The sequence below is a fragment of the Tiliqua scincoides genome, chromosome 2, assembly GCF_035046505.1.
Source record: "Tiliqua scincoides isolate rTilSci1 chromosome 2, rTilSci1.hap2, whole genome shotgun sequence".
Classification (NCBI taxonomy): Eukaryota; Metazoa; Chordata; class Lepidosauria; order Squamata; family Scincidae; genus Tiliqua; species Tiliqua scincoides.
Window position 1 is genome coordinate 264188 of NC_089822.1, and position 15538 is coordinate 279725.

At 55.7% G+C, this 15538-nt stretch overlaps 1 protein-coding gene across 1 annotated transcript in view; it reads right to left on the reverse strand.

The window, feature by feature from the left end:
* LOC136640555 (phospholipid-transporting ATPase ID-like) overlaps positions 1 to 15538 on the reverse strand; it is an 81703-nt gene that overhangs the window by 19987 nt on the left and 46178 nt on the right. The window contains 11 exon segments of the mRNA XM_066615697.1: positions 1160 to 1265; positions 2711 to 2822; positions 4072 to 4236; positions 5199 to 5314; positions 5988 to 6176; positions 6946 to 7111; positions 8232 to 8275; positions 9154 to 9362; positions 10190 to 10386; positions 14805 to 14893; positions 15167 to 15325. Of these exon segments, the coding sequence (XP_066471794.1) occupies positions 1160 to 1265; positions 2711 to 2822; positions 4072 to 4236; positions 5199 to 5314; positions 5988 to 6176; positions 6946 to 7111; positions 8232 to 8275; positions 9154 to 9362; positions 10190 to 10386; positions 14805 to 14893; positions 15167 to 15325 (1552 nt within the window).

The following is a 15538-nucleotide window of genomic DNA, read 5'->3' on the forward strand; positions in this document are numbered from 1 at the left end:
GTTAAGGGGTGCCAGTTCCGCCCCTCTCCAGGCATGCTGGAAGATCAGGGGAGAGTGCGCTAACAAGCAGCATGTGGTCACCCCCCAAGCTGCTACCAGATCCAAGGACACCATCGCTGGGCTTAGGAACAGCCAAGGCAACAAAGCTGCTGCACCTGTGGCTTCATGAGGGCCCTTCCCACCAATTTGTGCTTGTCCTCACTAGTGTCAGCAGCCATGACCTTGCCCTCAGGAAAATACTTGGCCCTGGCAGGGTGACCCATCACCACCACACTGTCATGGGCAGAGTGCTGAGCCCCAGGTGCCAATTCCCAATTAAACATCCCACCTGGGACAAGTCACTCATGCCTAACCCGGTCTACCTTGCAGGGCTGCTGGGAGAATAAACTGGGACAGCCCCCACCCCCATGTCCACGGTGCCACTGGGCTGAGGACTCCTCCCAGCAAGAAGTCCCACCACATTTGCTTGAGCCTTGGCAGGGTACGGCCTGGAAGGAGGAAGGTGCTGGAGGGAGATTTGGCCCCATACAAAAGCCTTCCCATAATCCACCTGAGACAGAGTCTGGGACGAGGCACTGATCCAGGAGCTGCTCTTCCTCCTGGCTCACAGCTCCAGCACAGAACCCGCACTCGCTCCCGTTCTTGGGAGAAGCCCTCGTTCCCCACACTCCGTGCACCTGGCTCCGGAGCTCAAGGCCCATGGTGAAAGCCCCAACGTGTCTACCCCTTGAATCCTAGGCCTGGCTCTCTGAAGTCCGCATGCAGCCCAGTAGGGTCCGCCCTCCTGGAGCAGTCTGGGTGAACTGCGCCAAGGCTGTTCCTGGGGCTCTTCCCAACATTCTCACCAATGCACCATCATCTCCCTACTAGGATCCCATGGTCCTCCTCTGGCTGTGCACCAAACTGTTCTTTCTCCACACACACGCACACACCAGGAGACCTGCCAAACTAGCTCCTTTCACCGCAAACCCATCTGCACAGCCCAGAAAGTATGTGGTGGGAGGCAGAGAAACAGGCTGGCAGGTCTTGGGGGAGTCCTGGAGTCAGCAGCTACCAACGCTAGCCCCTAAGTGCCAGTCAAGACACTCCAACCCCACTGCTGCCGGACATAAAGGAAAAGGCTGCCAGAGCCACCGTGAGAGATGAGGCCGCCCTTTACCTGAGCTCTAGTCGCACGTCCTCCGAGGTGCGGCCCTGGATGATGAAGATGTCCGTCATGGCATCGTAGAGCATGTTGCAGGAGTAGCCAATGTTGACAGCTGTCTCTGAAGAAGACCCCCCCCATGCCCCCAGCTTCAGCACAGGGAAGGACCCCAGTCTTGCTCTTGGGGGCTGCACCCTCCACTCAGCTGGTTCTGATCTACCACGTCCAAGGCCTGGTGCTCCCTGAGGAGGCCAAGCCAGGCCTGGGCTCTGCCCCTCCAGGCTCAGGTGGGGAGGCCCAGGGGCCGAGGTGGTTTTCCTGCCTGGAGAGAGTAGCATTCACCCCACTTGCGGTCTTGAAAGCAGCACCACCTGAGACCAACCCAAGGGAGCTGCGTGCCAGAGGGGTCCACCCAGGGCAAGCCGGGCCGCAGCAGCCACCAGGCGGCAAGAGTTGCCTTGGATTCTTAGGGTCCCTTCCAAAACCACAACATGAGGGGAGACAATCAGTGTGGCGAACAACTAAGTTGCTCATAGGCAGCAGGGAACATGCCGTCATACGCCCTTCGGTTTCCCACCCTTCAGTCCCCCCCTCTGAAAGGCCTGTACCCAAGGGGGAAGCTCTGCTCCCCCAAAATCTGTGCCCAAAACAGAGTGCCCAGGGGCGTGAGCAGGGACAATGGCACAAGGTGGACGTGTTGGGGGGGGAGTGCCACTGACTCTCTTCCTGCAGGAGCCTGTCTGTGACAGCAAATGACAGGCCTGGGGGGGGGGGAGTCTCCCAGAATGTCACCTGGGCTCCGCTGCCTCCAACTGTGATTTGGAGGAAGGAAGTGCAGGACTTCCATGGTTGACTGAAAGGGACCACCCCAAATCCGCCTCCCTCCAAGCCCCCGCCATCTGCTGCTGATCCAACCCACAGGATCTTGCCGAACAGATGGGCCACCCCTGCAAAAGGGCCCCACAGCAATCCCCATGCAAGCTGCAGAGCCAAAGGCCCAAGTGCACTCTCTGGTCCCCCCCTGAATCCATTTGTGATTCACCAGATTAGCAGAAGCTGCCAGTTTCTGGGTGAAGGCCCAAACTCTTTCTCCAGCAGGCCTTCCATATTGTGGGGCCAGGTCCTTCCCGCTGTGCACAGGGGCTCCAACGGAGAGGAGTCAGGCAGGGGCCCTTGCCCAAGGCCGACTCATGGATCTCTCTTCTGCACGCACACTGCTTTGCCTCCTCCCCTTGTGTCAGAGGACAGGGCAGGTGGCCTGCAGACCAGCAAAGCAGCCCTGCCCACCCCCTATGCCGGGCTCCTGAACCCAGGAGTCAGCTCAAGGCACTTGCCGCCTAGGCTGGGGCCGAGGTCATCCCCCACCCAAGAAAACACTCTCGTAAGAAAGCATCACAGACACACACACACTCAGGACGTTGCAAAGGATTCTGGGATGCATCCTCCAGCACCGCTTGATGGAAAGAGCAGCAGCCAGGATTGTGGGCTCTTTGGCGCCTGGCTGGTGCTCCTTAACATTGTGCCACCCCAGGCCACGGCCGGCTTTCCCTGCCACCTTGCCCCTACCTTGCTTGTCTCCGGTGAGCACCCAGATTTTAATCTGTGCTTTTCCCAGGATCTCAATGGTCTGGGGGACGCCATCCTGCAGCTTGTCCTCAATGGCTGTGGCACCAAGGAGCTGCAGAGGAAAGAGGCGTCACGTCACCCTGGGGGTGGAGGCCGGGCGCCACTGAGGGCTGTGCTTTCCCCAAAATGAGCACCATCACACTCCTGATCAGAGAAGGGACTCCTGACCTGCCTGCTGAGCACCTGGGAATGATTCCGGTGCTTGTGGGACCAGGCAGGGCCTTGGAGGAGGGTGTGGGGAGAGCCCAGATTTTCACCTAAACAAACCCACAAAACCAAGGCACTGGGAAGGACCACAACCCTTGAAGTGCCCCCCCCCCCCCGAATATGCTTCCATATTAAGCACAAGAGGAAGGAAGCAACGACCAGCCTGCCCACTTCGCATGCACTGCCTGCAGCTCAGTTTTCTGGCTGCATTTATGGGTAGTTGCTTCGTGATGGTCTGAGGTGGACCCTCACACATGGACCCTCTCCCCTTCAGCCCCCCCTCCAGTCTGCAGGCCTTCAGTGCTCCTGGCAGGGCCCCCTGCAGCCTGAAGGGCAGCAAAGCAGGATGCCAGCCTGGCCCAGGACTTAGTTGCCCTCGCTGTCATCATGGGGACTTGAGGTCATCTTAGGTCAGAAGCCAACAATGTTGGCATTCAATCTTCAGCCTGCTCTGCCTGCCAGAGCACGTGCGCAACCTGGGAGCCTTCTAGGACTCCTTGCTCCTCTCAGATTGCCAGATGGCCTGTTGCCCAGTTAAGCTGTGGCCATGTGTGAATCCAGGCTCCAGCCCAGACTTGGAGCCCAGATCTACCTGCTGGGTAGACCTGGGCTCCCATTCCAACGCAGCTCCTTTGGCCACCAATGCTCTGCCCAGTGGGTCTTCCCCTGGCTCCCTGCACGTGCAACAGTTTGGGAGGCCACAAACCCATGGCCGCCCTTGGATCCACCCATGACCCCAGTGCGCCACGTGGTCTGTCGGAGCACTGTTCTGATGGCTGCAGTCGCTGTTGCTGTGCTTTCAGGCATAGATCAAGCCGTTGGTTTGGCCACTGCAACTGTCCTCAGCCAGGCCTTGCTGCCTGGCCGTTGCCTGAAGAGAGAGTGTGCTGAGCAAGGGGACTGTGGTGCTGGCCCTGCTCAGCCACCTTTCTGGGCTTCTGGTGCTATCAGGGCAGCCGTGGAACTTGGAAGCACACTTAAGATGTGGCCGGCAGTTGCCTGCCAGCCTGCCCCACAGCTTGCTGACTATCCTGTCCCTCCCTCCCTGCTTCTGGCTTACCACTGAGCTCCGGCCCCCAGCTCTGGCCACCCACCATCATGTCTTGTTCAATTTCTTCGTACAGCCCCAAGAGCTTCTTGTCCCGTTCATCCAGGGTGGTGCTGGCCTCGTGGTGACGCCTCCACCAGTCTGCAAACCAGGCCTCATCTAGGTCTCTGTAGGCCACAACCAACGTCCGCAGCCCTTCCCCCGCAAACTCCTAGGAAGGCAGCAGTAGACCGTGAGGAACCAGCTGGGGTGCTCAGGCACAGCCAAGAAACCCCTTGTTTGGCCACCACCTCCAGGCTTCTCAGAAAAGGTGAGACCGCCAGACCGCCCCCAAAGCCTGGCAGACAGGCCAGAGTTCCCAGAGCCTGGCACACAGCCCAGAAGGAGCCAAGAAGAAGAGGCCATTCTGGCCACTTGTGTGGCCACCCGCCTGGCTGGTATGTTGATGCTGACATGCCAGAATGCCAGGGGTGCAGCCCGCATGTTCAAGGGTGTCTGGGTCAAGATCAACTTGGGCAGGCGGTTGTAAGTTGTTGTGAGCCCAGCCAAGGTTGCACCACAGGTGCTGAAGAGGCATCTCCAGGCCAGCCACCCAGCACCTTTTGGCCCATGCAGGTGGAAGGAGGCATCCCTGCCAGCTGTGACAAGGGCACCAGAGCACAGGTGTCCTCGGTGGGTCAAAGCCTCAACCTCTGCATAGGTATAGCTGGGAGAGCTGTCACAAGTAGGGATGAAATTTCCCAGCTGGGGAGGAGGGACCAGCCAGCTCACAGCAAGGCCGGGGCGGGAGGTCAGGCTTCTCCCTCTGATGGCAAGGACTGTTACCTCTCCCCCCCCCAGGAGGCTCCTCCCCAGCCACAGTAGGAGGAAGAGGTGCATGTGAACCACCTCTCTGCCCACACTCTGAGGCCTGTGAGTCTGGGCCCGAGGCAAGGGGGAGGCAGCCCAGCCCACCTGGCCCCACAATTGTCCCCAACCCAACACCACCTGAAGGCCCCCCCCAGAGGGTTTTGGAATGTCACCACTCGATGTTTCCCCCTCCCCCACCCAGCCTCAGAAACAGGTGCCAGTGACGGCCCACCCTAGAGGCACACCTGCTAAGTGCAACAGGAAGCAGGACACCAGCTGGGCCAGAGGCACATGCAGTGTGGCAGGGCGAGGGGTGCCACTTACATCCAGGTGCTCCCGGGTCTCTTCCTGGAGAGGTCCACAGGAGGCATGGAGTCGCTTGTACAGGACTGTGTCTGCGCCCTTGCAGTACAGGGTCAATTTCCCCTCTGGGTTCCGCACTGGGAATAAGGGAAGGAGGCCAGAAGATGAGGATGCAGACAGAGCACTTGGGTGCTGCCCGCCCCCACAACAGTCAGAGAGGGGCAAACGGCATGCCAAAGGGCAGGGGGGTGGGGCTTTGAATCCTGCATATGGGCATCCCTCCTCAACCCATCTGTCCCTTTCCTTCCAGATTTTCCCCCATTCCATCTGGCACAACTGGCGCCCTCTGATTTCCACACCCCCATTAAACACCAAAGAGACTGCCTTTGGCTGGGCTCTTGCCACAGGCACAAGCTGCAGTCTGGTATCAGATCAACAAAACTTTTATTCATAGAATCCTAGAGTTGGAAGGGACCCAAAAGGTCACCTAGTCCAGCCCTCCACAGGTCCCTGTCGAGCCTCTGCTTGAAGACCTCCAGTGAGGGAGAATCCAAACCTTCCTTGGCAGCCGATTCCACAGCTGAACCTCCCTGACAGTACAGAATTTCTTTCTGATGTCCACCCGGAACACCCTCCCTTGCGATTCATACCCCTTGGATCTAGTTCTACTATCTGTCAGGAAGGTCTGCAACATCCCGCAAGACTGCAGCCTTTGCCTGTGACTCCAGCCAAACAAGCTCAAGCGCTGAGTGTCACATGACCCAACCACAGGGCCACTGCAGTGGAGGGCGGGCGGGCAGAGAAACATACCGATGACAGACATCCTCTTGCGCGCGTTGTTGAAGTCCAGGATGGCGACCAGCTCGTAGACCTGTGTCTGCCCCATTTCCACCACAGTGATGGTCTCCGGGGTCCGGGCATGGAACACAAAGCCAAAGTTCCGGGCAGCAGTCACCAGGGCACCTTCGTCGGGAGACTGGGCCTGGTACACCAGTCTGCCTGCCATGCCGAGGAGGAGACGGGGACTACTCAGTTCTGTGCAGGACCCGTGCCTAAGTCCCACACCCGCAGCCACAGCACCGCCCCTCCCCAGAAGAGTCAGTGAGCTGCGTTCCTTCCTGCTTGGAGAGGGCACAGTGGGTCACCTTGGGCCCATTGTATGCAGAGTCTGGGGCCTGTTTTGGGTAGAGGATTAGAAAGGGCAGCTGTGGGGAGCTACACAGGCTGGGGGTCTGTGTAGGAGCAGCTGTGGAGTGACTGGAGCAGTTCCCAGAGCGGCCTCTATCTGTGGCAGCTCCTGCTTGGTCTATAAGCCTGGTTCCAAGTGCTGCTGCTGGCCTTTAAGGCCCTCAATAGCCGGAAATCCAGGCACCTCCAGGCCTTCAGAGGAGGTCTTGCTGCCACCGCTGGATGTAGCCCTCTTGGCGGCCATGGGACCACGCTTCGCCACTCCTTGTCCCAAAAGGCCTTGGGAGTGACGTGTTGTCATCCCTCATCTTGGACAAGCCAGGGCGCAGGTATGGTGCCTCCTGCCTTGGACGGGGTTTCAGACCCCTCGCGCAAGACTGCTGCTGAATAAAGTAGTGTGAAATGACTGTCAACTGGTCGTCAGCTGCTTTCCAGCTTCCAGGGGCCACTGGGCAGAAGAGCTATCCACACAGTGATTGAGAAACAGCCAACCCCATGCCAGACCCCGCCCCCTTCCAGCAAAGCAGGAGAGGCACAGCAGCAGGTGGGTAGGTGGGGGCACCACTGGGGCCCCCCTCACCTTCCTCCTTCTCTTCCGGCATCACCGTGTGACAAAGGGAGAGCAGTCGGAAGAAGCGGTGGGTGGCCTCGTCGCCCGTCTTCACAGCTTCCACCAGGCTGTGGTCGTAGAACACAAACTTTGGGTCCGCCAGAGGGTTGTAGGAGAAATCGACTTTCTCCGCCTTCTGCAAGAGCAAAACAAGCACAAGCGGTGGCAGGTGGGCCTTTGAGTTAGGAAGAAAAGGCAATTAAGGGGGTGTGATTGACAGTGATGAAATGGGGCATGGTGTGGAGTGGAAGGAGCTTTTCTCCCACCTCACAAGACCAGAACCAGGCTGGGAAGAGGGGAGACTTAGAATAGACTCAAGGAAAGGCTTCAACACACAGCTCACCGTTAGTCTATGGGATTCATTGCCACCAGGTATCTATCAATGGCTCGCAGTTTTGATGGCTCTGCCATACCTCCAGGGTCAGTGGCCATATGCTTGTAAGTAGCAGTTGCAGGGGAGCAAAGGGAGAGAGAAGCCTGCTTGTGGCCCCCCCCCCCCACTATGGCATCTGGCTGGCCACTATGGGAAACAGATGCCAGGCCAGGTAGGTGTCCTGGGCCTGACCCAGCAGGGCTTTTCTTATGTTCTGTGTTTGGACACCACCATTGGAGCCACTCCAGAGAAGTCCACTCTCTGTCTGCCTCCAGTTCTTCCTTCTGACTGGAGACCCTACTCATCCTCCTAAGACAAAACAAAGACCTGGGGAAACCTCCATCCATGCTCAATGGAGAGACAGCATGGTGTAGTGGTTAGAGTGTTGGCCTAAGAGTAGGGAAACCCAAGTTCAAATCTCTGCTCAGCCATGACCCTGAGGGACCCTGAACCAAAATATCTCTCAGCCTGATTACCTGACAGGTTGCTGTGGTGACAATGCAGGGGATGGAGAATAGTTATATATGCCAGCCCGGGCTCCTTGGAAGAAGGATGGGATACAAGCTGCATAAGCAAAGATGCAGAAGCATCTGTAGCCTTTGTTTCCTGGCCACCTTGGGGTGACCTGTGCCAGGAAATGCATAGACCTGCAAGAGCCACTTCTTCCCATCTTCAAGGTGACCAGCAAACTGCAAAGTGGGGGTAAGGTAAATCCCCGTTTCTCAGCCAGCAAAGTTGAGAGACCACGGCCTGGTCAGTGATCCTGGGTGATGGTGGATGCTGACCACATCACAGTTCACTCCTCCTCTGCCTCCTCTGCCTCCTCTGCAGTATTTCTGGACAAGCACCACCATTGCTGTAATAACATTACAGCAGCCCTTACCTCGCCAACCTCCACCTGATGTCCATCCTGGTCGTAGAGGTCCCCTGTGGGTCAGAAACAAAGACTGGGGTTGACCTGTCAAAGTGACACTCGGAGAGCAAAAGACAGCCAAGGGGGCTTGCAGGAGAGCTGCAGGAGTGGGGTCCTGTCTGTATCTGCAAGACCACAGAAGGACTGTGGCACCTTTGGGTCCACCTGGTGCCATCCAGATGGCTCTCTATCAAGGCCCAGAATCCCTCAGCATGTGCTGGGAGCCGTTTGGTCACTTTCCTCTCCAGAGCCCTGGAACATGGCACAGCCACCAGCAAGGCTCCCAGAGACTTCTTGATTGTGTTGATGACAATTACTAAGAATATTTATGTACCATTTTGGGAACAAAAGTCAGTCACAATGTGGTTTACCTCATAAAAGAGGCTTGGCCATGCCTGGGCCCTGGGCCAGCATCACAGGTACACACAAGTACAGTCAACGTGGGAAGGTCAGGAGCGGAGCCCATCCCCCCCGCCTGTCAATGTTCTCTTCATAACCAGCGAGCATCTCCACACAGCAGCTGAGGTGATGGTTGTGACCCTCTGGGACTGAAACCTATGAGCCCTTCCACACAGGAGGCTCCTCCATCAACCAGGGCTGCAATGTGAATGTGGCTGGCTATGTGGGCACACAAGCGCCTCCCCTCAGCAGTCCCTGCAACACCAGATACTGGGCGAGCAGGAGATTGCCAGAGCCTCAGGTGAAAGTAATCCTGAGCGCCTCTAGCACCAAGCCCACCTGAGGTGACAGCACCACTCCACTCTCTGCCCTGCCAGCATCTCAGATGGTTTCCAGCAGGGACCAAACCTTGGAAACACCCGTCTCTTGTACACCTGCCTTCGCGCGACATCAGATCATTCAGAAGGCAATGGGGAAGGGGGGTCGTTCCTACCGTAGGACTTGCCATTGATGCAGCACTTGTTGAAGACCATGATGTTCTGGGTGAGGGTGCCCGTTTTGTCTGAGAAGATGTACTTGATCTGTCCCAGCTCCTCATTGAGGGTGGTGGTGCGAGCCTGGGCAGGCGTGTCACTCGGCACATAGTACATCTTGCGATCCCAGTCAATGTAGTAGCTGTTGCCCAAACGGATGATCTCCACACTGGACAAGAGGAGGGAGACAAGTTGAAGGCTCTGTCCAGTCTTCCTGCCAGACAATCCCGCCTGTCTCCTGCTGAGAGCAAGCAAGGCTGGAGCAAACTTGCAGCTGGAGCGGGGCACTCCGAGTGGCTGTACGGCTTGTCCAGGAGTTTCCCCTTTCGGCCCCTTCCCAGACGGGCCTTTGAGGCAGGAATCGGCCACACCTTTTGCAAAGGGTCACTCTTGAGTGGCTGTGCGCTGGGAGGCTGTGACTGGCTTGGCATGCCCAACGGTGCAACTGTTCCCATGTGAGGGGGGCCTTTTGGCACTCCCTCCTCTGAGACCTCAGGCTAACCAGGGGTCATAAGCATTGTCCTCCCAGGGCTGCCTGTGGAAAGAATGCTGTCCTCCTCCCTTCTGCAGTTACCTGCCCTGTGGCCCCAGCAGCCTGCTCCTTCCTCAGCCCAAGGCTGGATGGGTTAAAGGAGGAGTAGGCCAGGCATGAGCCCATGGGGAAGGGGCAGCACCTGCTGCTTTCTCTTGCTGGGAGACATCAGTGCACAGCAAGGACCGCCACACTGCTTGCCTGGACTGGGGGCCGTTTCATCACGAGGTATTTGCATGTCCATGGGCTGAGTGGAAGGGCAGCAGGGACCAGAATCCCACTCCAAAGGCAAGGCAGAAGCAGGTGAATAAGTGGGGGGAGGGCTCCGTGAAGGAGGTGGGTGTTCGCTTCCAGGAGACATAAACGGCCACGACCCTTGCGGACAATTGTGCGCAACTGCCTGGCGCCCAGCACCTTCTTCTGGGTCCTTGAGGGGCCCCAGTCCCCCGGGTCCCACCTCCTACCTGACATAGAGGGAGATAGGCACCACGGTGTTGAGGATGATGACATAGGACCAGAACATGAGGAAGCCCGAGAAGGGGGCAGAGCTGACTCCCTCTGCCCAGGGCAGGTACACCTGGAAGTAGTAGCCCTTGCCGTACTCCCAGATGCTGTTGCCAATGGCCAGAATCAGGCACATGGCAGCCAGGAAGCCAAAGATCTGCCAAAGACAAGGGGAAAGTCCAAGTCAGAGAGAGAAGGCGCCTCTCGCCTTGATTGCACCTGGTCCAGGAAGCACCTCTGCAGCAGCCAAGCGCATGAATGCAAGTCTCAAACCCAGCTCCCCTGGGCCTGTGGGCAACCAAGTCTCCTGCCTGGCCTAGACTCTTGGCAACCCTCTGCTGCCTCTGAGGGAGACCTCTCCACGCTCCCCAGGTGGCAGCTGCTCTGGATGTGTCAAAGGTGGTCAGTCACCTCTCAGGAGAGCGGAGAACTGCTACAGTTATTGCTTTTCATAGATTTGCAACAGGACAACAGCAAAGAGGTTAGGAGTTAAATGCCCTCTATTTTCATGCAGTGGTCCTGACCCAAAACACAGCCCACATGACTGCTACCAGCAGCACGCACCCCTTCCTGGACACAGACATGTACATGTGCACACCCTCCGGCGCCTCTAGCTGTGTTTTGGAAGTCAGCCCCTCCGTGAACTGAGTGAAGGAAGGAAAAAGACTTGCTCCCTGTGGGAAGCCCCATGTTGAAGGCAGGCACTTCCAGCAGGGAGGCCACTGCAAGTGGAGAGGCGGTGGTCTGTCAGGCCAGTGGCAAGCCTCCTCCCTGTGACTTGGGCTGCAATTCCATATGCACTTCTCTGGGAATGAGCCCCATTCAATACAGTGCAGCTTGTGGCTCAATCCTGTGGGGGCTTCGCACTGTGGAAAAGGGTAGGGGGACAGCAGCACCAACAGTGCCTTCCCTTTCTCCTGATGGGGATCTCAAAGGCACCTGCAGGAGGAGACCCTTTGCAATAACTCATTATGATGAGTGTTTGGAGCAGGAGGTTTCGGTTTCTTTTCAGTGTCCCTGTTGCAGCCTAAACTTGTCTGATTCTGGGACCAGCAGACTCAGCTCACAGGCAGGCCAATTCTGACTAGCAGGCCGCATCTATTCTTAGAGGAAAACCACAAGAGCCGCCGGGGGAGGACCTTCCTCCAGGCCTTTCACTACCAGAGCGGATTCAGACAGGGGTGGTTTTTCTTTGCAGTGTCTGCATTGCTGTTTCAACTTCCGTCTTCCAATAAACCTTGTCAGTCTCTCTCACCTCAGTTTGGTTTGTATTGATCTTTTATTAATTTCTCCAGCGGGAGAAGGATCAAAGCGCTGATGAAAGAGGGCTCTGCACAGTCCCAAAGGGCCCCCCCAGATTCCAACCAGATTCACACAGCAAAAGATCAAACAAAAGCTGCTTTCGCTGCAAAGGGGAGAGATGGAACCAAACGGCCCCTTTAAAGCCAGAGCGAAGAGAGAGAGAGAGAGAGCTGTGGGAAAGGAGGGCCCTGCCAGGAGCCAGGCCAGGGCACTGTCTCACCTCCTCCCAGGATCTGAAGTCCAGGGCCTAGGAAAGGGGGGTAAAGGGGGTAATTTGTACCCGGGCCCAGGGTCAAAAGGGGGGACCAGGAGTCAAGGAGGGCGCCCAGAAATTTCCTGGCATCTGACATTTTCCTATCTATTCAGACTTGTTGCCCACACGGGATGCTGGGGACACTACTGATGCCACATGGGTGGGTAGACCTGGGCTCCTAAGACTTTTCCAGCTGTCTCCACCCTACCTCCACCCTGCTTCACCCCTCCCTGCCCCTATTCTGCTCACCCGTCACCCTCTCTGTTTCACCCCTCCCTCTTTGCAAAGGGGCCCAAAAGAAACTTTGTACCCCCTGATAAAATTCCTCTCAGAGGCCCAGCTGAAGTCCACAGATATCAAAAACCACACAAGTCCCCCATCTTAATTTCAAAACCCACATGGAACAAACAGAAATCCCAGCATAAAAACTTAAAATAGGAACATATTCTGTGTTCTGCAGCAAAAACTCAGGACAGCCCCACTGGATCAGGCCATAGGCCCATCTAGTCCAGCTTCCTGTATCTCACAGCGGCCCACCAAATGCCCCAGGGAGCATACCTGATAACAAGAGACCTCATCCTGGTGCCCTCCCTTGCATCTGGCATTCTGACATAACCCATTTCTAAAATCAGGAGGTTGCACACACACATCATGGCTTGTACCCCGTAATGGATTTTTCCTGCAGAAACTTGTCCATTCCCCTTTTAAAGGGGTCCAGGCCAGATGCCATCATCACATCCTGTGGCAAGGAGTTCCACAGACCAACCACACGCTGAGTAAAGAAATATTTTCTTTTGTCTGTCCTAACCCTCCCAACACTCAATTTTAGTGGATGTCCCCTGGTTCTGGTGTTATGTGAGAGTGTAAAAAGCATCTCTCTATTTATTTATTTATTTGATTTATATTCCACCTTTCTTCCCGAAGGGCATGCAAGGCGGCTATCTCTCTATCCACTTTATCCTTCCCATGCATAATTTTGTATGTCTCAATCATGTCCTCCCTCAGGCGTCTCTTTTCTAGGCTGAAGAGGCCCAAACGCCGCAGCCTTTCCTCAAAAGGAAGGTGGCCCAGCCCAGCAATCATCTTAGTTGCCCTCTTTTGCACCTTTTCCATTTCCATGAGATGCTTTTTGAGATGCAGCGACCAGAACTGGAAACAATACTGCAGGTGTGGCCTTACCATCGATTTGTACAACGGCATTATAATATTAGCCATTTTGTTCTCAATACCTTTTCTAATGATCCTAAGCATAGAATTGGCCTTCTTCACTGCTGCCGCACATTGAGTCGACACTTTCATCGACCTGTCCACCACCACCCCAAGATCTCTCCTGATCTATCACACACAGCTCAGAACCCATCAGCCTATATGTGAAGTTTTGATTTTTTGCCCCAATGTGCATGACTTTACACTTACTGACATTGAAGCGCATCTGCCATTTTGCTGCCCATTCTGCCAGTCTGGAGAGATCCTTCTGGAGCTCCTCACAATCACTTCTGGTCTTCACCACTTGGAAAAGTTTGGTGTCATCTGCAAACTTAGCCACCTCACTGCTCACCCCTGTGTCCAGGTCATTTATGAAGAGGTTGAAAAGCACCGGTCCCAGGACAGCTCCTTGGGGCACACTGCCTTTCACCTCTCTCCATTGTGAAAATTGCCCATTGACACCCACTCTCTGTTTCCTGGTCTTCAACCAGTTCTCAATCCAGGAGAGAACCAGCCCTCTAATTCCCTGACTGTGGAGTTTTTTCAGTAGCCTTTGGTGAGGGACCGTGTCAAATGCCTTCTGAAAGTCCAGATATATAATGTCCACGGGTTCTCCCGCATCCACATGCCTGTTGACCTTTTCAAAGAATTCTATAAGGTTTGTGAGGCAAGACTTACCCTTACAGAAGCCATGCTGACTCTCCCTCAGCAAGGCCTGTTCGTCTATGTGTTTTGAGATCCTATCTTTGATGAGGCATTCCACCATCTTACCCGGTATGGATGTTAGGCTGACCGGCCTATAGTTTCCCAGGTCCCCCCCCTTTCCCTTTTTAAAGATCGGTGTGACATTTGCTATCCTCCAATCCTCTGGCACTGTGGCCGTTTTGACGGACAAGTTGCATATTTTAGTCAAGAGATCAGCAACTTCATTCTTCAATTCCTTAATAACTCTAGGGTGGATGCCATCAGGGTTCGCTGACTTATAGATCTTTAATTTATCAATGAAGTCTGAAACATCTTCTCTTTTAACCTCTATCTGACTTAATTCCTTGGTCAGGTGGGGCCGTTTGGGCAGCGGTATCTGCCCGAGGTCTTCTGCCATGAAGACAGATGCAAAGAACTCATTTAATTTCTCTGCCATCTCTGAGTCTCCTTTTAGCTCTCCTTTCCCTCCCTCACCATCCAGAGGGCCAACCGCTTCTCTGGCAGGTTTCCTGCTTCTAACGTATTTGAAGAAGCATTTATTATTATTTTATTAAAACCTTTTATTAAAACCTTCCCTATGTGGAGATGTGTGGTGGCAAGTGCCGGTTTCCTCAAGGGTTTGTATGTTTGGCCTTAAAGTGAAGCTCTCTGTTCCTTCTGGTCTGCTTTGAGAACTTTTTGCAGCAGACACAAGAGCACCCAATGTGGTTGCCCCCGAGGCACTGGAGCAGGAGCACAGTCCTTTCAAAAGGTGGCCCAGTGCTCCATACGGTGGAGAAAGGAGCAAGTAAAAATGACTGGCACTAAGAAGGGGCGTAACTTTAAAAAGCGCGGTCCAGGTTCCCTGCTTTGCCCACGAAGGTGCAGGAGAGAACTCCTCTCAGAGAAAGGTAAGCAAAAAGCAGCCCCATAGCATTTCCTGTTCACCTGGCTGAGGAGCTGGGCATTCTCCACCACCCCCGGAGTGCACGCAGGTCTCTCCCGCCTCAAGGATATTCCCAGAGCAGGCATCAGTGAAGCTGGCTGTGTGCACCTGCAGCACTTACTGTGGGCACCTGCCCAGAAAGGGCCACAGAAGATGGACTGCTCAGCCCAAGACCGGGACTCACCACCAGCACCAAGAAGTTCATGAGGTGGTCGATGCGCGTCCGCTTGAAAGTGGTCCTCCCGCTGTTCTGCATCAGCTTGGTGTCTGGCCCTAGCGAGCAAACAGACAGAGCCATCCATTTGTGGCTCAAGGCTCTCCATGCTCAGGCTGCCAGGAAAGCCAGAGGCCCTGCTGGCTCCACCCTGCATTGCAACCAGAGAGACCGGGAGAGATGGAGCAGAGCCTGGCCTGGCCTGGCGGACAGGCAGGTGCTCCCTGCAGAGACAGTTCCCCTTCTCCAGTCGTCACCCCCTCGGAACATGGGCTCTCCCGGTGCGATCCCACACACGTGGCCAGGCAGCAGCAGGACATTCCGGGCCTCACCTGCAAAGATTACAAGTCCAAAGCACCAGTCGGTGTTGCGGATGGTGCAGCCTCGAAGCAGCAGCCTCTCATTGTCCAAGGCATGTTTCTCCCCCTGGATGGTGAGGGTCCCTGTGAACTTGTCCAGCTTGTTATTTGGTGCTTCACACCTGATCTCACCTGCAGACAAGCAAAGAGCCTTCTTGGGTGAACAGCAGTCTCTCCCCGGGTTCCCTTTTCACTGACTGGTCTCTTGGCTCATTCCCAGCCCAAACCGAGTTATCATCTCTCCCAATCCCATTGCCCCCCCCCCCCCGCGGTTGGGTGGGAGGAAACTGGCAGAGGAGCTTAAGGTGGCAATGTACAGGAGGATGCCCCATTTTCACCTCACAA